The following is a 24,577-nucleotide window of genomic DNA, read 5'->3' as shown; positions in this document are numbered from 1 at the left end:
CTTCAAATTCATTACACTTAACTAATGGTTCATTATAGTTAACCAGTAGGCTTTTATCATGTGGATGAGGTAAATTGTTTCTTGTTTCAGCGACGTAATTATATGATCCTGCATTTTTAGAGTATTGTTTACTTTGGATTCAGTTGCTAGTATGATGCACTGGTGGCATGTCCACTGTTCTTCTCTGTGAAAGTATTTCAGGTTAACGTTAATACATTTTTCGTGGTACCAGTAATTACAGTTAATACACAGAATACCGCGTATAACTCTTTTTGAACATATTTTGCACTTATTATGGTCGAAATCTGTTAGAGCTCTTTGTATTCCTGCTCCACCTCTCTACAGGGTGTGCAGCAGGGAGCTGCTATCGGCCACCCAAACTCGTGGTCATATGTCCCACCTAATGTGGATGATCCATGCACAAGGGGAGAAATGTTGCTCAGGTAGCAATAACGTTAGTATTTCGTTGCAACACAGAAGGCACATGATAATGTTGTGCAAATGAATCGGCTTCCTAGTGCAAGCAACATAAAAATGGTTCTTATATGATCTAAGGTTGTCACGAATATGAGAATCATTCTTTAAGGTGTCAGGTGAGCACTGCAAATTGGACTGGTGATGTCCTCGATTCCAATGTTGTTGATGTGCTCAGTGGAAAAGTTGCCTGTATAGCAGCAAGAAATATGGCAGTGCCATCCAGGAGGCACAGACCTGGAAGAATAATACAGTAATAAGGCCACATCATCATTGAAGAAGGATGGTGAGATGGAATGACACTGGTAATAAGTTTCCAGAAACAAAGAAGTAATGAAAATAACACAAGAACATAGATGTTCCTGAGCATTCAAATTTAATAGTGTTTCTTTGCAACACAGATTGTGAGTAACAACATGCAGCTAATGAAACACACTACTAGTGAAGGCAAGATAGAGAATGCCCTGTTCCACTGAAAGATATTTGCTACAATGAGAATTATTCTTGAATCTCCAGTTCAGCCCTGTCAGTCGGTAACAACTGAGAAGCACTGCTGTAGGCACCTAAAGTGCGGGTTGCACTGGTGACGCCAATATTGAGGGCTGCATTCTTATTAAAACAGCCATGGCACACCGAAGTAGATAGTTGATGTAGAGTTTGTGACCTGGGTTGGCTGGTAAACTACTGTGCAGTGATCTATGAAGGCTGTACAGTGCAGGAATACTGGAAAATTGTCCAGTGTTATGGGCATCTGTACAGAAACTATACGGAGCCTCTCATGTACAAGATGAGCTGCACTGAGTTTGTTTCAGGCCTCCTAACATGCCAGCAACAAAGCCCTTTGTTGAATTCCATAAGAAGGCATTGTAAGGTACCATCCAGATGGTACACCACCCACTTCCTCCTGATTCCTATTATGTCTCCTACTCCATCCTGTTCCCATACACAACAAAGTACTTCCTGCCTCACCTCTATGAAGAAAGGACCTGAGAAATTCCCCACATCATCTGTCATGCCTGCTTGTGGCTGTATGTACCCATTTGTAAGTAAAGAATGAAGGGTTGTATTGTATTTGCTTCATGCGGAAGTTTGACTGCATGAACAGCAAAAATGTGGTAAGTGATAAACATTTCTTCTGTTACTTTGTGTGAGGTATTGCTGAGAAATATTCATAATAATTTGAAATTGGGGGGTGAAGTTCTCTGCAAGTAACTAAGTGCTCTTGTTATAAAGTACTTGATGAATATAACATTTGCATATGCCTAAAGTGACTGATGCTTCATATACAGTCATACACACACAGTTCCTAACTTGCCACAGTGAATTAATCCTGTAGCATAAAGATGTATTTTTCAATAAGCACGTTACTACAAGATTGTAAAATTTGGTCAGTAATTATGTGAAATGTTGACAAAAAATTTATTTGCCCCTGGAAGTCTTCAGATAGCAGCCACCAACTGGAATAAGGTTTTGGCTTTATGGAACTTGGTTAGTAATGTTCACTGCTGTACATAATTAAGTGGATCAGATGCTCAGTTATTCACTGATCAGTAGGCACATTAAAAGATTGGAATAATTCTTTTCTTTATCATGTCATATAGTAACATTCTTAGTGAATCACCTGTTTGTTTTACCTTTGCAGATAAAGTAGTTTTTATATTAACACGCAATTTCTTTTCTCTCAATCAGGCCCTGTCGAGGAGCAAGGCCCACCTCCTGTTGCTCAGGTGAGTGATACTAGATGGTAGCACCTGTGAGACTGGCAGAGCATGGGTGAGTTTCACCAGTAGCAAAACAAGTCTGGTTTTGTGGCATGTAATGAACACCACACTGTTTCCTGGCCTCCTCCTAGGGTGCTCACTAATTTCATCAGCCAAGGGTTTTCATCCCTTGTGTGTGCTGCCCTACACAACGTCATTTTAATTAATCAACTCCTATCTATGTATCCTATTCATCTCCACTTTCTTTCTCATTTTTTTTGGCACTCCACTCCTTCCTGGCCCCTACAACATATGCAACTTCGTTTACACTGGTTACCAGAATGTTATCTCAAATCGATTATCACAATAAAATTGTATACTGAACAATCCAAAAACTTCCTCAAACAATACTTTCATACTGGCTAATGACAGCTCACCTTCATGTTTTTCTCCTGATACAATGACAGTTGCCACTGTGCTTACAGATCTATGGGCTAGGCACATCACTGAACAAGAATGAGGTAGCAAGGAATAAACCAAAAATCAGCAGGTACGGTGAAGCCTAATAATGCAACTATCATTTTCCCACTCTGTAGAAATTCTTCATAAATTTGCAACAGAATTCATCCACAAGAGAAAAAAAAATTTCTGAAGTGAATAAAAGTTTAAATCAACTGTTTGAACTAAAATATGACTATATTATTGCAGCCATTGTTTATTGGTACCATCGACATTGTGAAATATGTAACTTTACCCACGTTTTAGGTTACATAGCAGTAAATATGATAACTAATTTGTCTAAAATATTTAGTTATTGCAACTACACAAGAAGTACCTTCCTGCATTGATAGCAGAGTCACTCTTCTTGCTATTATCATAGCCAAACAAACTTCAAAAAATCTTCTTTTGATATTTTTGTTGCTATTTAATAGATATCTTGTGCTTTTCATAGAGAGGTCATCTTGTCTCTGGGTGTGAAGATTTTAACACATGTAGCTTAGTAATTCAATAAAACTAACTTCATGTTTGGTAGCTCATGTATCACAGATTGTGCTGAGTGAAGTAAAAGTAAGTGTGTAGCTACTTTTGTTTTTTGGGATTTGCTTCCAGTAATATTCAGATAGGTCTCTGATACATGAAATAGAATCAAATGATAAATATTTGGATGATTATCCAAATCTTGTACTGATTCTGTTTGCTGATAGGTGTCCCTCCTGCAATGACTATACGATCAATGTGCATGCTGTCTGTCATATGAATTAGACTATATAGTGTCTGCCACAAGGAGTGAAACTCTGAGGGCAAGGGCCCAATCCACATTAACCTATGCTGCCATAGATATTGCAAACATATCTCAAATGTGATGACAATGAGTCTAATTAATCCAAAGGAATTAAAAATGTTTGATGTGTCACACTGTAGTGTGTGTTTTGTGAAGCTGTAGATATTAGGTGCTGCTTTGACATTGTTTACAGTTTTAAAATGATCATCAGCTGGATGCTAGAATAAACCTGAAGTTCTAATATCCTCATCATTTTCAAGCAGAAAAGAAAGTTGTCGCTTGCACCACTGAGGGGATACTTTTAAATAGTGTGGCACTGTTTCTGTACCATTCCCATAGTGAAAATCCACTTCTGATCAATATGTTCATGAGATCTTCCTGGAGCTCAATTTCAGCACTTACTGTATCACAACCTGAGATAAAGTGGTCCATATTGAAATAAGTGAGAATCTTTGCTGCCTCACTCTGCTCACTATCTTCGTGAGCTAATCGTATCAGACACTGTGCTGCAAGGAAGGTGGCACAAGTCATTGTGTATGTGATGGTCCTTCATTGGTATTCCTGAGGTGGTGCAGATCTGTCACACTTCCACAATATCATTGGAAATTGTAATCTTCAATTAGAACCAGAACTTGTCGATACATGTTCTCCATGTCTACTGTGGAGTCAAAGCGTTCGATGTGGAAGTATAATCATACAGAGTACAAATAATATTTCGTGGTTGTTCTACATCCATACTCCGCAAGCCACCTGACGGTGTGTGGTGGACGGTACCCTGAGTACCTCTATCGGTTCTCCCTTCTATTCCACTCTCATATTGTTCGTAGAAAGGAGGATTGTCGGTATGCTTCTGTGTGGGTTCTAATCTCTCTGATTTTATCCTCATGGTCTCTTCGCGAGATACACGTAGGAGGGAGCAATATACTGCTTGACTCTTCGGTGAAGGTATGTTCTCGAAACTTTAACAAAAGCCCATACTGAGCGACTGAGCATCTCTCATGCAGAGTCTTCCACTGGAGTTTATCTATCATCTCCATAATGCTTTCGCGATTACTAAATGATCCTGTAAAGAAACGCGCTGCTCTCCGTTGGATCTTCTCTATCTCTTCTATCAACCCTATCTGGTGTGGATCCCACACTGCTGAGCAGTATTCAAGCAGTGGGTGAACAAGTGTACTGTAACCTACTTTCTTTGTTGTTGGATTGTATTTCCTTAGCATTCTTCTAATGAATCTGTCTGGCATCTGCTTTACCAACGTACAACTTTATATGATCATTCCATTTTAAATCACACCTAATGCATACTACGAGATAATTTATGGAATTAACTGCTTCCAGTTGCTGACCTGCTATTTTGTAGCTAAATAAGGGATCTATCTTTCTATTTATTTGCAGCACATTACACTTGTCTACATTGAGATTCAATTGCCATTCCGTGCACCATGCGTCAATTCGCTGCAGATCCTCCTGCAATTCAATACAATTTTCCATTGTTGCAACCTCTCGATACACAACAGCATCATCTGCAAAAAGCCTCAGTGAACTTCAGATACCATCCACCAGGTCATTTATGTATATTGTGAATAGCAACGGTCCTATGACACTCCCCTGCGGAACACCTGAAATCACTCTTACTTCGGAAGACTTCTCTCCATTGAGAATGACATGTTGCATGCTGTTATCTAGGAACTCCTCAATCCAATCACACAATTGGTCTGATAGACTGTATGTCTTACTTTGTTCATTAAATGACTGTGGGGAACTGTGTAAAACGCCTTGCGGAAGTCAAGAAACAAGACATCTACCTGTGAACCCGTGTCTATGGCCCTCTGAGTCTCGTGGATGAATAGCACGAGCTGGGTTTCACACGACAGTCTTTTTCAAAACCCATGCTGATTCCTACAGACTACTTTTCTAGTCTCCATAATTATTATACTCGAACATAATACGTGTTCCAAAATTCTACAACTGATCAACGTTAGAGATATAGGTCTATAGTTCTGCACATCTGTTGGACGTCCCTTCTTGAAAACGGCAATGACCTGTGCAATTTCCAATCCTTTGGAATGCTTCACTCTTCTAGAGACCTATGGTACACTGCTGCAATAAGGGGGCCCAGTTCCTTCGCGTACTCTGTGTAAAATCGAACTGGTATCCATTCAGGACCAACGGACTTCTCTCTCTTGAGCGATTTTAATTGTTTCTCTATCCCTCTGTCATCTATTTTGATACCTACCATTTTGTCAACTGTGCCACAATCTGGAGAAGGAAGTACAGTGCAGTCTTTCTCTGTGAAACAGCTTTGGAAGAAGACATTTAGTATTTCGGCCTTTAGTCTGTCATCCTCTGTTTCAGTACCATTTTGGTCACAGAGTGTCTGGACATTTTGTTTTGATCCACCTACCGCTTTGACATAGGACCAAAATCTCTTAGGATTTTCTGCCAAGTCAGTACATAGAACGTTACTTTCGAATTCATTGAAAGCCTCTCGCATAGCCCTCCTCACACTGCATTCCGCTTCGCGTAATTTTTGTTTGTCTGCAAGGCTTTGGCTATGTTTATGTTTGCTGTGAAGTTCCCTTTGCTTCCGCAGCAGTTTTCTAACTCGGTTGTTGTACCACGGTGGCTCTTTCCCATCTCTTACGATCTTGCTTGGCACATACTCATCTAACGCGTATTGTACCATGGTTTTGAACTTGGTCCACTGATCGTCAACACTGTCTGTACTTGAGACAAAACTTTTGTGTTGAGCCGCCAAGTACTCTGAAATCTGCTTTTTGTCACTTTTGCTAAACAGAAAAATCTTCCTACCTTTTTTAATATTTCTATTTACGGCTGAAATCATCGATGCAGTAACCGCTTTATGATCGCTGATTCCCTGTTCTGCATTAACTGATTCAAATAGTTCGGGTCTGTTTGTCACCAGAAGGACTAATATGTTATCGCCACGAGTCGGTTTTCTGTTTAACTGCTCAAGGTAGTTTTCAGATAAAGCACGTAAAAATATTTCACTGGATTCTTTGTCCCTGCCACCCGTTACGAACGTTTGAGTCTCCAAGTCTATATCCGGCAAATTAAAATCTCCACCCAGGACTATAACATGGTGGGGAAATCTACTCGAAATATTTTCTGAATTATTCTTCAGGTGCTGAGCCACTACAGCTGCTGAGCCCGGGGGCCTATAGAGACATCCAATTACCACGTCTGAGCCTGCTTTAACTGTGCCCTTCACCCAGATCATTTCACAATTCGAATCTCCGTCAATTTCCTTCGATACTATTGCACTTCTTATCGCTATAAACACGCCTCCCCCTTCACTGTCCAGCCTGTGTCTGCGGTATACATTCCAATCTGAGTTTAGGATTTCATTACTGTTTACATGTGGTTTCAGCCAACTTTCTGTCCCTAGTACTATATGGGCGTTGTGACCGTTTATTAATGAAATCAGTTCTGGGACCTTTCTATAGACGCTCCTGCAGTTTCCTATTAGCACATTAATAATGTTTTTCCCTGTTGCATTTTGCCTACTCCTGCCTTGCCGCGCCTCAGGTGGTGTCTTGTCGGGAATTCTCTAACCTAGAAAATCCCCATGTGCACTCCACACGTACTCCGCTACCCTCGTAGCCGCTTCTGGAGTGTAGTGCACGCCTGACCTATTCATGAGGACCCTACATTTCTTCACCCGATAGTGGAGGTTGAGAAATTTGCACCCCAGCTCTCCGCAGAATAGTCTGAGCCTCTGGTTTAAGCCTTCCACTCGGCTCCAAACCAGAGGACCGTGATCAGTTCTGGGAACGATACTACAAATAGTTAACTCTGATTCCACCCCGTAAGCAAGGCTTTCCGCCTTCACCAACTCCGCCAACCGCCTGTATGAACTGAGGATGACCTCTGAACCCAGACGGCAGGAGTCATTGGTGCTGACATGAGCAACAATTTGTAGTCGGATGTACCCAATGTTCTCTATCGCCGCTGGTAGGGCCTCCTCCACATCTCGGATGAGACCCCCAGCAAGCAGACACAGTGAACACTGACCTTCTTCCCCGACCTTTCCGCTATTTCCCTAAGGGGCTCCATCACCCGCGTAATGTTGGAGCTCCCAGTAACTAATAAACCCCTCCACCCGTGTGCCTGCTTGGACCTTGCTGAAGGTTCAGCTGCTTGTCCACTCACAAGCAGGGCGGGTGATGCCACACTGCCAGCCTCCACATTGACCCTCCGCCTCATGCGCCGTGAACGCTGCTGAACCCGCCACGCCCCTTGGGGAGAGGGTGGCCCAACCGCGCCCGGTACCCGCGAAGCTGTCTCGACAGCAGGGACAGTGGGTGGAGCATGTAACACCTGGGGTTTACCTTGCAACGCACCAGACTCTCCACTGCCACTACACTCAGAGGCAGCAGCCTGAAAACAGCTGACTGCGGCCATCAACATGCCCAGCTGTTCGAGAAGAGTGGCCAGCTCCTCCTGCGTCCGTACACAGCAGTCACACATCATATCCATCCTGAGGAATCAATTTACTGAAGAGAGTTAATCAACTTTTAACGAGACTGCTAATTCACTAAATTCAGCTGATTATTGACTAAACTGTGATTGCTAGACACTTCTTGTAGAAAACAATGAAAATAGCACTACCTGTCTCTGACTTGTATCGAAAGCAAACACTAGCACTTCTCTCACTATGGCTGACTAAAGGGACTCTCTCTGACTGTATTCAAAGCAAACACGAAATCTATGGAACACTATTACTAGCACTCGACAATTAAAGCTTCTTAAAAGCAAAAACACACCGAAGAAGAAGTGACAAGTAAGAAAAATACAGTTAATACTTAAATTAAGGTAGCTCGCTGCACAGCAGACGTGAAGCAGATGGCGGTTAGGGCGACACTGTTCCTACCATTGGAAGACTGTTAAGTGACAAATTCGTATTCCATTTGGCAAGACAATCAAACATTACTCTTGCTTTAGTAGTTAAGCTAGATTTTTAAAGATATCTGATGTGGCATGTAATATGAAATGGCATCTGTTATAATTACTATTACCATATGTCATAAATCTTCATACTTCCCCATGAACTCTGTGTAGCTTTCGACAAACTTTGATTGTCTTGCTAGTTTCTGTTCAGTTTAAGAGAAGCATTTTGATTCATTGTGGAAAGAACTGCATAACAAACTCAGCTCTTCCTGAAATGGAAGATGAACAATGAATCTATCTTTTGAATCTTCAGTTGTTTTTTGCCAGGAAGTGTGAATCACATTGCTGCTCTTCTCTGTTATAAAGACATTGATACCTCATTACTTGGGTTGAAACAGCTTTAAGGAAAAGAAATGTAATGTCAACTCGCATATTTTGTCACTTACTTTATGTAATACACTTTATTACATACCGAAATTATTATTAATATTAATATTATTATTATTATTATTATTACAATTCACAAACTTTTTAAAAATCACAATACTGACAGTTGAAACTTGAACAGGATTAATTAATTAGAAGCCATATTTTGTGAATTGTACCATTTCTCAAAGGGCTTGCAATTGGAAGTACACAGATTACAAAACAAGGAAATGTCACACCAATTGGGCAGGTTCAACAAAAAATTTTACCAGTCAAATGAACTAAAATTACAGGCAGAAAATGTGTAACAGCTACAAAAGCTGCAAGTTGTTAGCTCAACTGAATAACATTCATCCAAATACAGGAAGATTCGCAAGTCACACAACTGATGTTAGCTCTTGGACGGCTGCTTAGTAATGTATAACACTTAAGAGAAAGAAACGAAAGCCCATAAGAAGTAACCCATGCATAGCAGACAAACATTAAAAATGACCTTTATAAATATACAATCTACCAAACTTAAGAGCAGGCTGAGAGCTACAGCAGAGAGCTATCAGAGTCAACAAGAAACAAGCAGCCAAATTCCCCAAGTGGAGTTAGGTAATGACTGTTCACCGAGGTAACAATTGACAGTTTATACTGGTGGCTAACAGGGTTTAAAACTTAATGTGTTGAGAATTAGTAATAAAAATACAAGGATTAATCAAGTAGTTAAAGGTATAATGAGGAGGAACCTCAGGCATGGTAAATATACCTTAATCTGCTGATCTCAATAAATTCACCAAAAAGAGCAGGCTACTGGTTCCTACCCCAGAGATCACACTCCACCATGGCACATGTCAAATGAGCAACTTCACTTCCCTTGAGCCACAATGGGGTGACTAGTAGGGCAGTAGACAGCCGGTCAATCTGGGTGCCACATGACGAAGGAAGTGCCACCATGGCAAAATGCAAACATATTTCTGCTCTATGCCAAGGGAACTGAAAATCATGCTTTCTGCTGACACATACAAACGGAATCAGTAATCTGCACAAACAAAGTTTCACACAATAAGGGCCAGGAAGTAGAAAATGTGAAAGACAGGCACAACTGGCTAGCAATACAAATTAACACTCTTTAAAATTTGTATTACTCAGAAGCAAATATTTCAACAAGTGTTGATACATTAGCTCAAGCAAAAACATGTACAGAGATTGCTTTGCCTCTGACACAGGTTGTGTTGGAGTAGATTTCCTTCATGAGACGTAAAACATGGAATACTCTTGCACTTGCATGACACATGACCCAGAAAACAAAGTGCAATTCATAATATTGACAGATGATCAACCACTGAATCACTCACAGGTGCATTATTATTGCAGACACAATTCTAAACAACACAGACAGGAACTTACTCAAATATAACAAAACAACTCAAAATGTGACTCAGTTGTGAAGGAGCAGAGCCTTGCAGGATTTCAACCAGGGTATTATTGTATCAGCGGCATCTTGGGACACACATGCACACATAAACAATTGCACATGTGCATCGATCAAAGATCTTCACTTGACACTCAATCGAATCAATATCAACAGTCTAAGTAGTTAGTGATGCCAGTGGAATGCTGTGCACTGAGATTAGAGATATTGTGGCTCAGACATGATTTGATACTTCTGTCCTTCACAGTTTCTTCAAGAAACACAGCCTAAGTTTTCACAAACCACAACATGAATGGCTACCTTGACAAAATTTTTTGTTCTACCAATTGATACTGCTTTGACATACATAACCCAACACAGTTCTGTCTTTTGAAGCGCATGATGATCAGTTCCTATGGAGAGTCCTTGCCTTCTGAATGTACAGACAAACTTCTGCTCCCAACACCATGTTGATCTTGCAAGGTGACGATAATTCTGGATCAACAATTTTTATACTCATCAAATCTGAGACATTGGGATTGAGATGAGATGTCAGTTATCTCCAGCAACATTAAACAGACAGAAGGTAAAATGACGACATTTATTCACGAGTCTACTTGAACAGAGATGCACTGTTTTGTTTCTTGTATGTTTCCATCTGTTCCCTGAATGGGTGCTCTACTTTACCATTTGTGAAGTCAGAGGCACTGTGCACGTGCTTCAGATATAAATCGTGCCTGCGAGTCTGAACTGAGAGAGCATAAGTTTATCATGTGCCATTGCTATCTTTTAACCATATTGCCACTGTTGTAAGCAGCAACTGTTTTTGCCAGGGATGACTTAAATGAGCAATAACACAATGTACTTGATGGATGTATACCATTGTGTTTGTGTTTTATGTCACTAGGACAATCGTACCTTGTTCCATTTTGTGTGTTCTGTTTCTGTGTGGTGTCATTTTTGACAAGCATGACAGCATACAGATATGCAACTAGAAGCCCTATGGAAACCCTTCAGGCAATTGGGCAAAACACTATGTTGAGCATCATAATAGGTTTTTTATTCACTGCACATGGCTTGTCTGAATTTTTCGTATTTCTGCAAAGTATCAGGCAAGTAGCACATTACAAATGCAGCACTAGCAGGGACTAGATTCATCTCAAATGGGCAAAGTGCTTGGCGTTGCAGGTGGTCTGATGTTTATTCCCATATGTGCTGTGCCATTTTGGTCTGTAGCCTTCACGATTTCCGATTTGCTTTTATTTTAGAGAAAAGCATATCTCTCTCCTAATGTCAGAAAACTTTTGAAACTCCAGTGGGATTTAAATTCTGTTCTTACAGACTGGTCAACATTTTCTGCAAATAGATGAGATATAATTGTCTTTCAAGGATACAATTAGTTGTAATGCCATCAGCACATGAACATTGTTTGAAGTAGTCCATGAAGTATACTTGCACCATTCCCATTCACTAAAGGAAGCACCAACAGGTTTTCCAGATGTGCTCCCACAATTAATCTAGGGTTATTCTATGTATTGCAAACCATATCAAAAGCTGGATTAAAATTAATGCTAGTCACCAGAAAATGGGTGTTTATATTGTGAGCAGCACATATTACTGAATTAAGAAAATGGTTATTTTAGCAGTGTCTTATAATTCCTCATTACTTACCACAAGACTCACAAATGTCACAAAAATGCCTGCACTGCTTTATATAACCTTTGCATGATGGCAATTTTATGATGGGCAACTTGATGGTACAGTCTGATGCACTAAAGTCAGATCCCTTGCTGGAATCTCACAGTTGTTTAGTGACTTCACACATGGTGCAGATGGGGCAATACAGCCAGTTCTTCTTTACTGCCTGCATTTGTCAACCTCCTCTTCCTCTCTATCCTTGCTCATTCTCCGATGCCCCCCTCCTTCTCCTTTCTCAGTGTTCAGATTCAAATTGGCTTGGCTATCCACCTGTTTTCCTGTATTTTCACAATTTTGTTCCTTTTGCCTGTTCATTCATACTTTTTGGTGTTTAGGTTTGACCTCCACTTCAAAATTTCCTGTTTTTTAGTGTGAGCCACTTACGGAACAGCTCCCTCCCTGGCATCTGTGGTGTGGATTCCTCCCCCCCCCCCCCTTTCGTACCCTCACCCTTCCCCTCTGTAGCCCCCTTCCATCCTGCTCAGTCACCAGAGTGATGTGGCTGTTATGTACCCATATGGGTGAGCCACCTGACAACACAGGGATCACACTCCTGATTCCTCAGTTGTTCACTCCACATGTATGGCAAGTAGTGTTTTATCTCCCACTCGGAGGATTGGAAAACCTGGCAGCAGCCGTCGTGTCAGACGGCCCTTGCTGTGGCTGGGTGACACTCTTGTGGAGAGCCCATGGTCAGAGTGGCTGCTATTTGGGGGTATGCTTGACGAATGAAGCATATTGAGTTACAAAGGTCTTTCTGATCTAAGATGGAAATTTCTATGAATTGTGAACAATCATTGAATGCAACTTCATATTAGACAGCAAATTTTCCATTTCTGTCAACACCATTGCAGTAGGGCCTGGCTTCCCTACCTTTTCTCACAATTGATAGAGAGATGCTTCTGTCAAACATCAGCAAAACAACACATTCTGAACACACTGCACTGTAACCAGTGTGATCATTATGACGACACTCTAATGACCTGGTGACACCCAGCCAAATGTGTAACCTGGCTGCCTCCTCCTCCCTGCCTCAAAAGTTGTAATGGTGACAATGCCATCTCCTCCTTCCATGTACCTTGATGATGGGGCATTCGTGAAATCTGGTTTAAGGAAAAAGGAGCCCTTCCAGGTCATTTGCAAATTGTCGGCTTCTCAGTAATCCTGTGTTCTACCATCAGGCAGTTCCAGTATTTTTCTTGCTACATCTCAGTTCATGAAGGACATGGACATCCAGACATGTGATGAGAAATACAGCACTATGGTTGTAAAATCACCCAGTGTCATAGTAGCAGCCCATCTCTGTCTCATTCTGCTTCTCCGTCTCATTCTGCTTCTCCGTCTCGCTCTGCTTCTCCGTCTCGCTCTGCTTCTCGGTCTCGCTCTGCTTCTCGGTCTCGCTCTGCTTCTCGGTCTCGCTCTGCTTCTCGGTCTCGCTCTGCTTCTCGGTCTCGCTCTGCTTCTCGGTCTCGCTCTGCTTCTCGGTCTCGCTCTGCTTCTCGGTCTCGCTCTGCTTCTCGGTCTCGCTCTGCTTCTCGGTCTCGCTCTGCTTCTCGGTCTCGCTCTGCTTCTCGGTCTCGCTCTGCTTCTCGGTCTCGCTCTGCTTCTCGGTCTCGCTCTGCTTCTCGGTCTCGCTCTGCTTCTCGGTCTCGCTCTGCTTCTCGGTCTCGCTCTGCTTCTCGGTCTCGCTCTGCTTCTCGGTCTCGCTCTGCTTCTCGGTCTCGCTCTGCTTCTCGGTCTCGCTCTGCTTCTCGGTCTCGCTCTGCTTCTCGGTCTCGCTCTGCTTCTCGGTCTCGCTCTGCTTCTCGGTCTCGCTCTGCTTCTCGGTCTCGCTCTGCTTCTCGGTCTCGCTCTGCTTCTCGGTCTCGCTCTGCTTCTCGGTCTCGCGCTGCTTCTCGGTCTCGCGCTGCTTCTCGGTCTCGCGCTGCTTCTCGGTCTCGCGCTGCTTCTCGGTCTCGCGCTGCTTCTCGGTCTCGCGCTGCTTCTCGGTCTCGCGCTGCTTCTCGGTCTCGCGCTGCTTCTCGGTCTCGCGCTGCTTCTCGGTCTCGCGCTGCTTCTCGGTCTCGCGCTGCTTCTCGGTCTCGCGCTGCTTCTCGGTCTCGCGCTGCTTCTCGGTCTCGCGCTGCTTCTCGGTCTCGCGCTGCTTCTCGGTCTCGCGCTGCTTCTCGGTCTCGCGCTGCTTCTCGGTCTCGCGCTGCTTCTCGGTCTCGCGCTGCTTCTCGGTCTCGCGCTGCTTCTCGGTCTCGCGCTGCTTCTCGGTCTCGCGCTGCTTCTCGGTCTCGCGCTGCTTCTCGGTCTCGCGCTGCTTCTCGGTCTCGCGCTGCTTCTCGGTCTCGCGCTGCTTCTCGGTCTCGCGCTGCTTCTCGGTCTCGCGCTGCTTCTCGGTCTCGCGCTGCTTCTCGGTCTCGCGCTGCTTCTCGGTCTCGCGCTGCTTCTCGGTCTCGCGCTGCTTCTCGGTCTCGCGCTGCTTCTCGGTCTCGCGCTGCTTCTCGGTCTCGCGCTGCTTCTCGGTCTCGCGCTGCTTCTCGGTCTCGCGCTGCTTCTCGGTCTCGCGCTGCTTCTCGGTCTCGCGCTGCTTCTCGGTCTCGCGCTGCTTCTCGGTCTCGCGCTGCTTCTCGGTCTCGCGCTGCTTCTCGGTCTCGCGCTGCTTCTCGGTCTCGCGCTGCTTCTCGGTCTCGCGCTGCTTCTCGGTCTCGCGCTGCTTCTCGGTCTCGCGCTGCTTCTCGGTCTCGCGCTGCTTCTCGGTCTCGCGCTGCTTCTCGGTCTCGCGCTGCTTCTCGGTCTCGCGCTGCTTCTCGGTCTCGCGCTGCTTCTCGGTCTCGCGCTGCTTCTCGGTCTCGCGCTGCTTCTCGGTCTCGCGCTGCTTCTCGGTCTCGCGCTGCTTCTCGGTCTCGCGCTGCTTCTCGGTCTCGCGCTGCTTCTCGGTCTCGCGCTGCTTCTCGGTCTCGCGCTGCTTCTCGGTCTCGCGCTGCTTCTCGGTCTCGCGCTGCTTCTCGGTCTCGCGCTGCTTCTCGGTCTCGCGCTGCTTCTCGGTCTCGCGCTGCTTCTCGGTCTCGCGCTGCTTCTCGGTCTCGCGCTGCTTCTCGGTCTCGCGCTGCTTCTCGGTCTCGCGCTGCTTCTCGGTCTCGCGCTGCTTCTCGGTCTCGCGCTGCTTCTCGGTCTCGCGCTGCTTCTCGGTCTCGCGCTGCTTCTCGGTCTCGCGCTGCTTCTCGGTCTCGCGCTGCTTCTCGGTCTCGCGCTGCTTCTCGGTCTCGCGCTGCTTCTCGGTCTCGCGCTGCTTCTCGGTCTCGCGCTGCTTCTCGGTCTCGCGCTGCTTCTCGGTCTCGCGCTGCTTCTCGGTCTCGCGCTGCTTCTCGGTCTCGCGCTGCTTCTCGGTCTCGCGCTGCTTCTCGGTCTCGCGCTGCTTCTCGGTCTCGCGCTGCTTCTCGGTCTCGCGCTGCTTCTCGGTCTCGCGCTGCTTCTCGGTCTCGCGCTGCTTCTCGGTCTCGCGCTGCTTCTCGGTCTCGCGCTGCTTCTCGGTCTCGCGCTGCTTCTCGGTCTCGCGCTGCTTCTCGGTCTCGCGCTGCTTCTCGGTCTCGCGCTGCTTCTCGGTCTCGCGCTGCTTCTCGGTCTCGCGCTGCTTCTCGGTCTCGCGCTGCTTCTCGGTCTCGCGCTGCTTCTCGGTCTCGCGCTGCTTCTCGGTCTCGCGCTGCTTCTCGGTCTCGCGCTGCTTCTCGGTCTCGCGCTGCTTCTCGGTCTCGCGCTGCTTCTCGGTCTCGCGCTGCTTCTCGGTCTCGCGCTGCTTCTCGGTCTCGCGCTGCTTCTCGGTCTCGCGCTGCTTCTCGGTCTCGCGCTGCTTCTCGGTCTCGCGCTGCTTCTCGGTCTCGCGCTGCTTCTCGGTCTCGCGCTGCTTCTCGGTCTCGCGCTGCTTCTCGGTCTCGCGCTGCTTCTCGGTCTCGCGCTGCTTCTCGGTCTCGCGCTGCTTCTCGGTCTCGCGCTGCTTCTCGGTCTCGCGCTGCTTCTCGGTCTCGCGCTGCTTCTCGGTCTCGCGCTGCTTCTCGGTCTCGCGCTGCTTCTCGGTCTCGCGCTGCTTCTCGGTCTCGCGCTGCTTCTCGGTCTCGCGCTGCTTCTCGGTCTCGCGCTGCTTCTCGGTCTCGCGCTGCTTCTCGGTCTCGCGCTGCTTCTCGGTCTCGCGCTGCTTCTCGGTCTCGCGCTGCTTCTCGGTCTCGCGCTGCTTCTCGGTCTCGCGCTGCTTCTCGGTCTCGCGCTGCTTCTCGGTCTCGCGCTGCTTCTCGGTCTCGCGCTGCTTCTCGGTCTCGCGCTGCTTCTCGGTCTCGCGCTGCTTCTCGGTCTCGCGCTGCTTCTCGGTCTCGCGCTGCTTCTCGGTCTCGCGCTGCTTCTCGGTCTCGCGCTGCTTCTCGGTCTCGCGCTGCTTCTCGGTCTCGCGCTGCTTCTCGGTCTCGCGCTGCTTCTCGGTCTCGCGCTGCTTCTCGGTCTCGCGCTGCTTCTCGGTCTCGCGCTGCTTCTCGGTCTCGCGCTGCTTCTCGGTCTCGCGCTGCTTCTCGGTCTCGCGCTGCTTCTCGGTCTCGCGCTGCTTCTCGGTCTCGCGCTGCTTCTCGGTCTCGCGCTGCTTCTCGGTCTCGCGCTGCTTCTCGGTCTCGCGCTGCTTCTCGGTCTCGCGCTGCTTCTCGGTCTCGCGCTGCTTCTCGGTCTCGCGCTGCTTCTCGGTCTCGCGCTGCTTCTCGGTCTCGCGCTGCTTCTCGGTCTCGCGCTGCTTCTCGGTCTCGCGCTGCTTCTCGGTCTCGCGCTGCTTCTCGGTCTCGCGCTGCTTCTCGGTCTCGCGCTGCTTCTCGGTCTCGCGCTGCTTCTCGGTCTCGCGCTGCTTCTCGGTCTCGCGCTGCTTCTCGGTCTCGCGCTGCTTCTCGGTCTCGCGCTGCTTCTCGGTCTCGCGCTGCTTCTCGGTCTCGCGCTGCTTCTCGGTCTCGCGCTGCTTCTCGGTCTCGCGCTGCTTCTCGGTCTCGCGCTGCTTCTCGGTCTCGCGCTGCTTCTCGGTCTCGCGCTGCTTCTCGGTCTCGCGCTGCTTCTCGGTCTCGCGCTGCTTCTCGGTCTCGCGCTGCTTCTCGGTCTCGCGCTGCTTCTCGGTCTCGCGCTGCTTCTCGGTCTCGCGCTGCTTCTCGGTCTCGCGCTGCTTCTCGGTCTCGCGCTGCTTCTCGGTCTCGCGCTGCTTCTCGGTCTCGCGCTGCTTCTCGGTCTCGCGCTGCTTCTCGGTCTCGCGCTGCTTCTCGGTCTCGCGCTGCTTCTCGGTCTCGCGCTGCTTCTCGGTCTCGCGCTGCTTCTCGGTCTCGCGCTGCTTCTCGGTCTCGCGCTGCTTCTCGGTCTCGCGCTGCTTCTCGGTCTCGCGCTGCTTCTCGGTCTCGCGCTGCTTCTCGGTCTCGCGCTGCTTCTCGGTCTCGCGCTGCTTCTCGGTCTCGCGCTGCTTCTCGGTCTCGCGCTGCTTCTCGGTCTCGCGCTGCTTCTCGGTCTCGCGCTGCTTCTCGGTCTCGCGCTGCTTCTCGGTCTCGCGCTGCTTCTCGGTCTCGCGCTGCTTCTCGGTCTCGCGCTGCTTCTCGGTCTCGCGCTGCTTCTCGGTCTCGCGCTGCTTCTCGGTCTCGCGCTGCTTCTCGGTCTCGCGCTGCTTCTCGGTCTCGCGCTGCTTCTCGGTCTCGCGCTGCTTCTCGGTCTCGCGCTGCTTCTCGGTCTCGCGCTGCTTCTCGGTCTCGCGCTGCTTCTCGGTCTCGCGCTGCTTCTCGGTCTCGCGCTGCTTCTCGGTCTCGCGCTGCTTCTCGGTCTCGCGCTGCTTCTCGGTCTCGCGCTGCTTCTCGGTCTCGCGCTGCTTCTCGGTCTCGCGCTGCTTCTCGGTCTCGCGCTGCTTCTCGGTCTCGCGCTGCTTCTCGGTCTCGCGCTGCTTCTCGGTCTCGCGCTGCTTCTCGGTCTCGCGCTGCTTCTCGGTCTCGCGCTGCTTCTCGGTCTCGCGCTGCTTCTCGGTCTCGCGCTGCTTCTCGGTCTCGCGCTGCTTCTCGGTCTCGCGCTGCTTCTCGGTCTCGCGCTGCTTCTCGGTCTCGCGCTGCTTCTCGGTCTCGCGCTGCTTCTCGGTCTCGCGCTGCTTCTCGGTCTCGCGCTGCTTCTCGGTCTCGCGCTGCTTCTCGGTCTCGCGCTGCTTCTCGGTCTCGCGCTGCTTCTCGGTCTCGCGCTGCTTCTCGGTCTCGCGCTGCTTCTCGGTCTCGCGCTGCTTCTCGGTCTCGCGCTGCTTCTCGGTCTCGCGCTGCTTCTCGGTCTCGCGCTGCTTCTCGGTCTCGCGCTGCTTCTCTGTCTCGCGCTGCTTCTCGGTCTCGCGCTGCTTCTCTGTCTCGCGCTGCTTCTCTGTCTCGCGCTGCTTCTCGGTCTCGCGCTGCTTCTCGGTCTCGCGCTGCTACTCTGTCTCGCGCTGCTACTCTGTCTCGCGCTGCTACTCGGTCTCGCGCTGCTACTCGGTCTCGCGCTGCTTCTCTGTCTCGCGCTGCTTCTCTGTCTCGCGCTGCTTCTCTGTCTCGCGCTGCTTCTCTGTCTCGCGCTGCTTCTCGGTCTCGCGCTGCTTCTCGGTCTCGCGCTGCTTCTCGGTCTCGCGCTGCTTCTCGGTCTCGCGCTGCTTCTCGGTCTCGCGCTGCTTCTCGGTCTCGCGCTGCTTCTCGGTCTCGCGCTGCTTCTCGGTCTCGCGCTGCTTCTCGGTCTGGCGCTGCTTCTCGGTCTGGCGCTGCTTCTCGGTCTGGCGCTGCTTCTCGGTCTGGCGCTGCTTCTCGGTCTGGCGCTGCTTCTCGGTCTGGCGCTGCTTCTCGGTCTGGCGCTGCTTCTCGGTCTGGCGCTGCTTCTCGGTCTGGCGCTGCTTCTCGGTCTCGCCCTGCTTCTCGGTCTCGCCCTGCTTCTCGGTCTCGCCCTGCTTCTCGGTCTCGCCCTGCTTCTCGGTCTCGCCCTGCTTCTCGGTCTCGCCCTGCTTCTCCTCCTCCTCCTCTTCTTCGTCGCTCTGCTCCTCCTCCTCCTCCTCTTCTTCGTCGCTCTGCTCCTCCTCCTCCTCCTCTTCTTCGTCACTCTGCTCCTCCTCCTCCTCCTCTTCTTCGTCACTCTGCTCCTCCTCCTCCTCCTCCTGTGCAAACAAGCCAATAACTTATGCCTCACAGGAGAAAATCATCTGCTACACAATTGACATGCCAGGAAGGATAGAATGAACACTACCATGAAATCTTTCCATGTTCCTCCAGCCAACAAACATTTGAGTCTTCCTCTGCCAAACAGAACGGCAAATGATCTGCTTATTTATCCGCTTGGAGATCCTCCTTGGCTGACTGACCTCCTTGTTGCTGGTATGCATCTCCAGCCATTTTTCTGCTGTGGATTCCAAGGATGGACAGAATGAGAATGCTAACACCTCTGTAGACCTCACAGGTGGATTCTCCAGCCTCTGTGACCTGCTCCAGTGAGCCTTCGAAAGCTACCACTCGATAGCCACTGAGGTGACACCTCTCCATTTTTTCCCCGTTTTTCCCTTTATTATCAAGGCACTCTTTTGGTGGCGTGTTTGTGGCCTTTGAATCAACAAAGAGAATTTATGGCTGCTCTTGGAATCGTAGCCTCTACCTGTTTTCTGCTTCCAGGAAACAAAATTGTGTGCTCATGACCTGCTTTGAACTCTCTCATTTATTTCCAGTCTGCTTTGACATCCCCCCAAACTCACACCATCACCCAGGGAAAGTTTCCATGCCATGCAGTGAAGTCATGCTGTTTATTAAGGATGAAGTTGATAGTCTTCCTGACTACTCAGCTTCTAGCTATTCCTGTCTGCCTTTTACTTCCTCACCTTGACTTTTCCATTTCTACTGTTTACATCCCTAAGTCACTGGACAGTCTGCTTCCAGCTTGCTGGCCAACTCCCTCACCTGTTTCTGCTGCTCCCCTTTGGGCTCTCCCAGAACCTGTCAGAAAGGTGCCCTCTTCGTTGACCTCCTGTCACCCCAACCTCATTTAGCTTCCTGTGGGAGTACCCACATTCATTTCACACTCCATTCACTCCTACCCCCATCTGGACCTCTCCTGCACTGCTGAATTTGCCCTGATGATGATCCATCATTATGTATGGTACGAAATCAAGTTACCATTTCCCATTTGCCATCCATTTTCTGACTCCTACCCCACCTAAGTGCCCACCCAAATGGCAGCTTTCTAAGGATGATTAGAGATTTAATGCTCCCTGTCACCCTTCGAGAAACACTATTTCCCCACTTACAAATGAAATATCATTGCTAACAATGTTCCATTCTTGCACTTCAACTTTACTGGGCAATTTCACAGTCCCTAATTTGACTGAGCCATGTTGGGGCTCTTCTCACATGCAGAGATGTGCTCTCCATGTTTTTAACCACCATTCTATGATGGCAAACAACATTCTTTATAAACAGTTGCACACTTTGTGTCGTCGCACCCTTAAGGATAGCAAAAAACTGGCTGGATTAAATTTACTAGTTCTTTTAACAGTTCGATTTCCACTTCTGTTGTGTGGCCCAACCTCAGATAGCTCTGTGGGACCAAGATCCATTCACAAATTCCTGGCCCGATAGCAGCAGATGTAGTGTAGCCATGATGGACCCAATCACTATCTCTACGATCTGTGATTTTATAATGTCTGTTATTCATTTCCCCTTCTGTGATCCTTTTGAATACTACAACAGGTCATAGTTGAGGAGTGTTCAATCCAGAAAACTATGCTGTACCTCTGTTTTGGTCACTGGCAGTATCCTTACACCAGCCTTCAAACATCCATCAGCTATGATCTGAATTCCCAACCTGCCTCCTTGCGTTTTGTGGACACCTTTGCCCTACTCTGCGACAGTTGCTGTATGTGGCAGCCGGCAGCTCTACTAAATTCATACTGTTAAGCTCAATTAAAATTGAAATATTTTGTGATTCTTAACTTGTATCAATATGCTGTTTTCATCAATCTCACATTTATAAAATTCCATATTTATCTACTTGTCACTGCACCTGATTCCTAATTGCTATCAATATTTAATTTACCAACCTTATTAACACTTAGATGAGCATGTGCAGTGAGATGACATACCACTGCCACGTTTCAAGGTTTTTGATTTGCACTTAAATTAAGTCTATGTAAAGTTATTCAGCTTTTTAATTTTTTTGCAGGTGCCAGAACAAGTGCAGGCAGAGGAGGAATTAGCAGGTGAGATTTTCGCTTTCCTCAGTAGCTTAATTACATGTTAAAGTTATCGCTTTAATGTTGTCTTGTGTGGCACATATATTTTCATCTTTTTCTTTGACATAAGTTCTTCATTGGTGGTGAGGTAAAATATAAATTTTACCAGTGAAACGGTTGTTCAGAATTTTATGCTTGAACCTGACACTGGATATTCGTGTGTGTGTGTGTGTGTGTGTGTGTGTGTGTGTGTGTGTGTGTGTGTGAGTGAATAACTGAGGTGGAGAGTCGTAGGAGCATAGAATATATTGTCTGGAGGGTTCCCACCTTCACATTTGAAAAAGATGGTGTTTGTGGGCATCACCTGTATGTCTCAGGCAGTGAAACAGTAATAGAAATGAAGGATGTTTCGTTGAGCATCCCGCAAACTTGTGTCTTACCCTGTTGGTAGGTGGCCCTTTATGTGGACAGACAGCTTGTTTGTTGTCCTGCCATCATAGAATGCAGCACAATGGTTGCAACTTAGCTTATTTATAAAATGACTGGTTTCACAGGTATTCCTGCTCTTGATGGGACAGCTGGTGAATGGGACCAGGGTGGAGCAGTAGGTGGTGGTGGTGGTGGTGGTGGTGGTGGTGGTGGTGGTGGTTGGATGTATGGGACAGGTCTTGTAGCTAGGTCTGTTGCATGGATATGAGTGATGTGGTAAAGGATTGAAAATCCTTCGTAAACACTCAGAATCCTAAAGCCTTCCTCCCGTTCAGGTTCACTGAGCTTATCTTGCGAGTAGGATTGAGATTCAAGACACCCTATCCACATCCCACTGAACCTCAACAGCTTCTCCCCCTTTGCTTTCCCTAGACCTTCACGAGCCAACAAGCCACCTTCATAGTAGTTGACATCCACTTCAAAGGTGGCTTCTTCACTGCTTCTGTCCATATTGAACCTACTAAACACAATTTATGCCTCCATTTTGGACAACTGCCAGCCATTCCATACCTAGAAGTTCCTTCCATACAGCTTATCCACCCACAGTTCATGAGCATTACTCCTCGAAGTTACTGGGGGACTGAATAAAGCATACAATAACAAATCTTCTGTGCCTTATATTTGCAGTCCCCCAAATCTCTGTCTCTCCACAGAGGAGCATTCCCCTCATAACTAAATACCAACCACAACTGGAACAACTGAATTACATTCTCCACCAAAGTTTTGAATACCCGTCATTGTGTTCTGAAATTTGAAATGCCATGCCTACCATCCTTCCCACCCTTCCCACTGTGGTATTGCTCTGTCCACCAAACTTAGAAAATATAATTGGCCGTCTGAACACAAACCCTGCTCCCAACCCATTACATCATGGCTCATATCCCTGTAACAGAACTAAATGCAAGAACTGTCCCATACATCCTTCCACTGTCACCTACTCCCATCAGGTCACAAATATCACATACCCACCAAAGGCAAGGTTTCCTGTGAAACCAGTCATGTGATTCACAAGCTAAACTGGACCCCACTGTGCTGCTATCTGCATGGGACTGACAAGCAACAAGCTGTCTGTCTGCAGGAAAGGCCACTTACAAACTGTGGCCAGTAAACAAGTGGACCACCCTGTTGCAGAGCAAGCTGCCAACATCACATCATTCACTTCAACGATTGCTTGACAGCCGGTGCCATTATGGATCCTTCTGAACTGCACACGTGGGAATCCTGCCTGCAGTATATCCTTTGTTCCCATAACACTCCCGGCCTCAACCTTGCGTAGTCAGTTTCCTCACCCATTCTGACCTTTCCACGTCTCCATAGAAGAAATGTTTTCACACACGTGGAGAGAATGACTGATAATAAGTATCCAAAGATAATGTATGTACAGTTTTCTCTGTCCCTTTGTTGGCAAAATATTTCCCATTTAGATATTTGCTACAGTCTGTTCCCAGACCAATCTGTTTGTATTCATTGCCTCACCTCTGTACTGGGAGTCCAGCACGGAACTGCTATCTACCACCCATACTCGTGGTCATATGCACAAGGAGAGAAATATTGCTCAAATAGCCATAATGTTAGAACTTTGTTGTGACACATAAGGCACATGATAATGTTGTGCAAGTGAAGCAGCTTCCTAGTGCAAGCAACATAAAAATACTTCATATATGCACTAAGCTTGTCACTAATATGAGAATCATTCTTTGAAGTGTTAGGTGAACACTGCAAAGTTGCACTGGTGATATCCTAGATTCCAATGTTGTTGTTGTGCTCAGAGGAAAAGTTTTCTATGCAGCAGCAAAAAATATATCCTCTGTCACCCTCATGGAGGGCAATGGCAGTTGCATACAGGAGGCACAGACCTGGAAGAATAATATAGGAATTGGGCCGCATGATTATTGAAGGAGGATGGTGAGGTGGAATGACACAGTGATCAAGGCTACGCAATGGGACACAAGGCAGAGGTATAATTTTCCAGAGACAAAGAAGTAACGAAAACAGCACAAAAAGAGAGATGTTCCTGAGTAGCCAAGTGGAATAGAGCTTCATTGCAGCACAGATTGTGTGTAACAACATGCAGCTAATGAAACAGATTTCTAGTGAAGGCAAGATAGAGAATGCCCCATTCCACTGAAAGATATTTGCTACTATGAGAACTATTCTTGAATCTCCAGTTCAGCCCTCAGTCGGTAACAACTGAGAAGGACTGCTGTAGGCACCTAGAGTGTAGGTTGCACTGGTGGCGCCAATATTGAGGCTGCATTCTTATTAAAATAGCCATGGCACTCGGAAGTAGATAGTTGATATAGAGTTTGTAACCTGGTTTGGCAGGTAAGCTACTGTGCAGTGATCTTTGAAGGCTCTGCAATGCAGGAATACTGGAAAATTGTCCAGCGTTATGGGCCTTTGTATGAAACTATGCAGTGTCCTGTCATAGGAAAGATGAGCTATACTGAGTTTGTTTCAGGCCACTTAATACGCCAGCAACAGAGAGCCATTTGTTGAATTCCACAAGTTGGCATTGTATGGTACCAACCAGATGGTACACCACACAGTTTCACCTCACCCTATTATGTTTCCTACTCCATCCTTTTGCCATACCTATGAAAGTTCTTACTGCCTCACCTCTATGAAGAAAACACCTGAGAAATACCCCACTTTATTTGCCATGCCCTCTTGTGGCTGTATGTACCCATCTGTAAGTAAAGAAAGGAGTGTTGCATTCTATTTATTTGATGTGGCACTTTGAGTGCATGAACAGCAAAAGTGGTAAGTGATAACCATTTTTGCTATTTGTGTGGGGTATCCCTGAGAAAAATTCATGATAATTTGAAATTTGGGGTGAAGTTCCTGCAAGTCACTAAGTGCTCTCATTGTAAAATACTTGATGAATATAATGTTTGCATATGCCTGCAGTGAGTGAGGCTGCATATGCAGTCATACACACAATTCCTAACTGTTCCTCTTGCCACAGTGAATTAATCCTGTAACATAAATTTGTATGTTTC

General features: G+C 47.3%; 1 protein-coding gene across 1 annotated transcript; it reads right to left on the bottom strand.

Annotated features, from left to right (window-relative positions):
* Positions 1–589: 589 nt before the first annotated feature.
* Positions 590–24,239, bottom strand: LOC126331962 (trichohyalin-like). Its single transcript, XM_049996536.1, has 4 exons — positions 24,195–24,239; positions 18,386–19,025; positions 13,187–18,268; positions 590–711 (listed from the first exon to the last, which is right to left on the bottom strand). Exons 1-4 carry the CDS (start codon positions 24,237–24,239, stop codon positions 590–592), a joined length of 5,889 nt encoding a protein of 1,962 aa, XP_049852493.1.
* Between the last annotated feature and the right edge of the window lie 338 nt (positions 24,240–24,577).

Source organism: Schistocerca gregaria, chromosome 2, assembly GCF_023897955.1.
Source record: "Schistocerca gregaria isolate iqSchGreg1 chromosome 2, iqSchGreg1.2, whole genome shotgun sequence".
Taxonomy (NCBI): domain Eukaryota; kingdom Metazoa; phylum Arthropoda; class Insecta; order Orthoptera; family Acrididae; genus Schistocerca; species Schistocerca gregaria.
The sequence above is the reverse complement of the archived record's forward strand: the minus strand, read 5'-3'. Positions and strand labels throughout refer to the sequence as shown.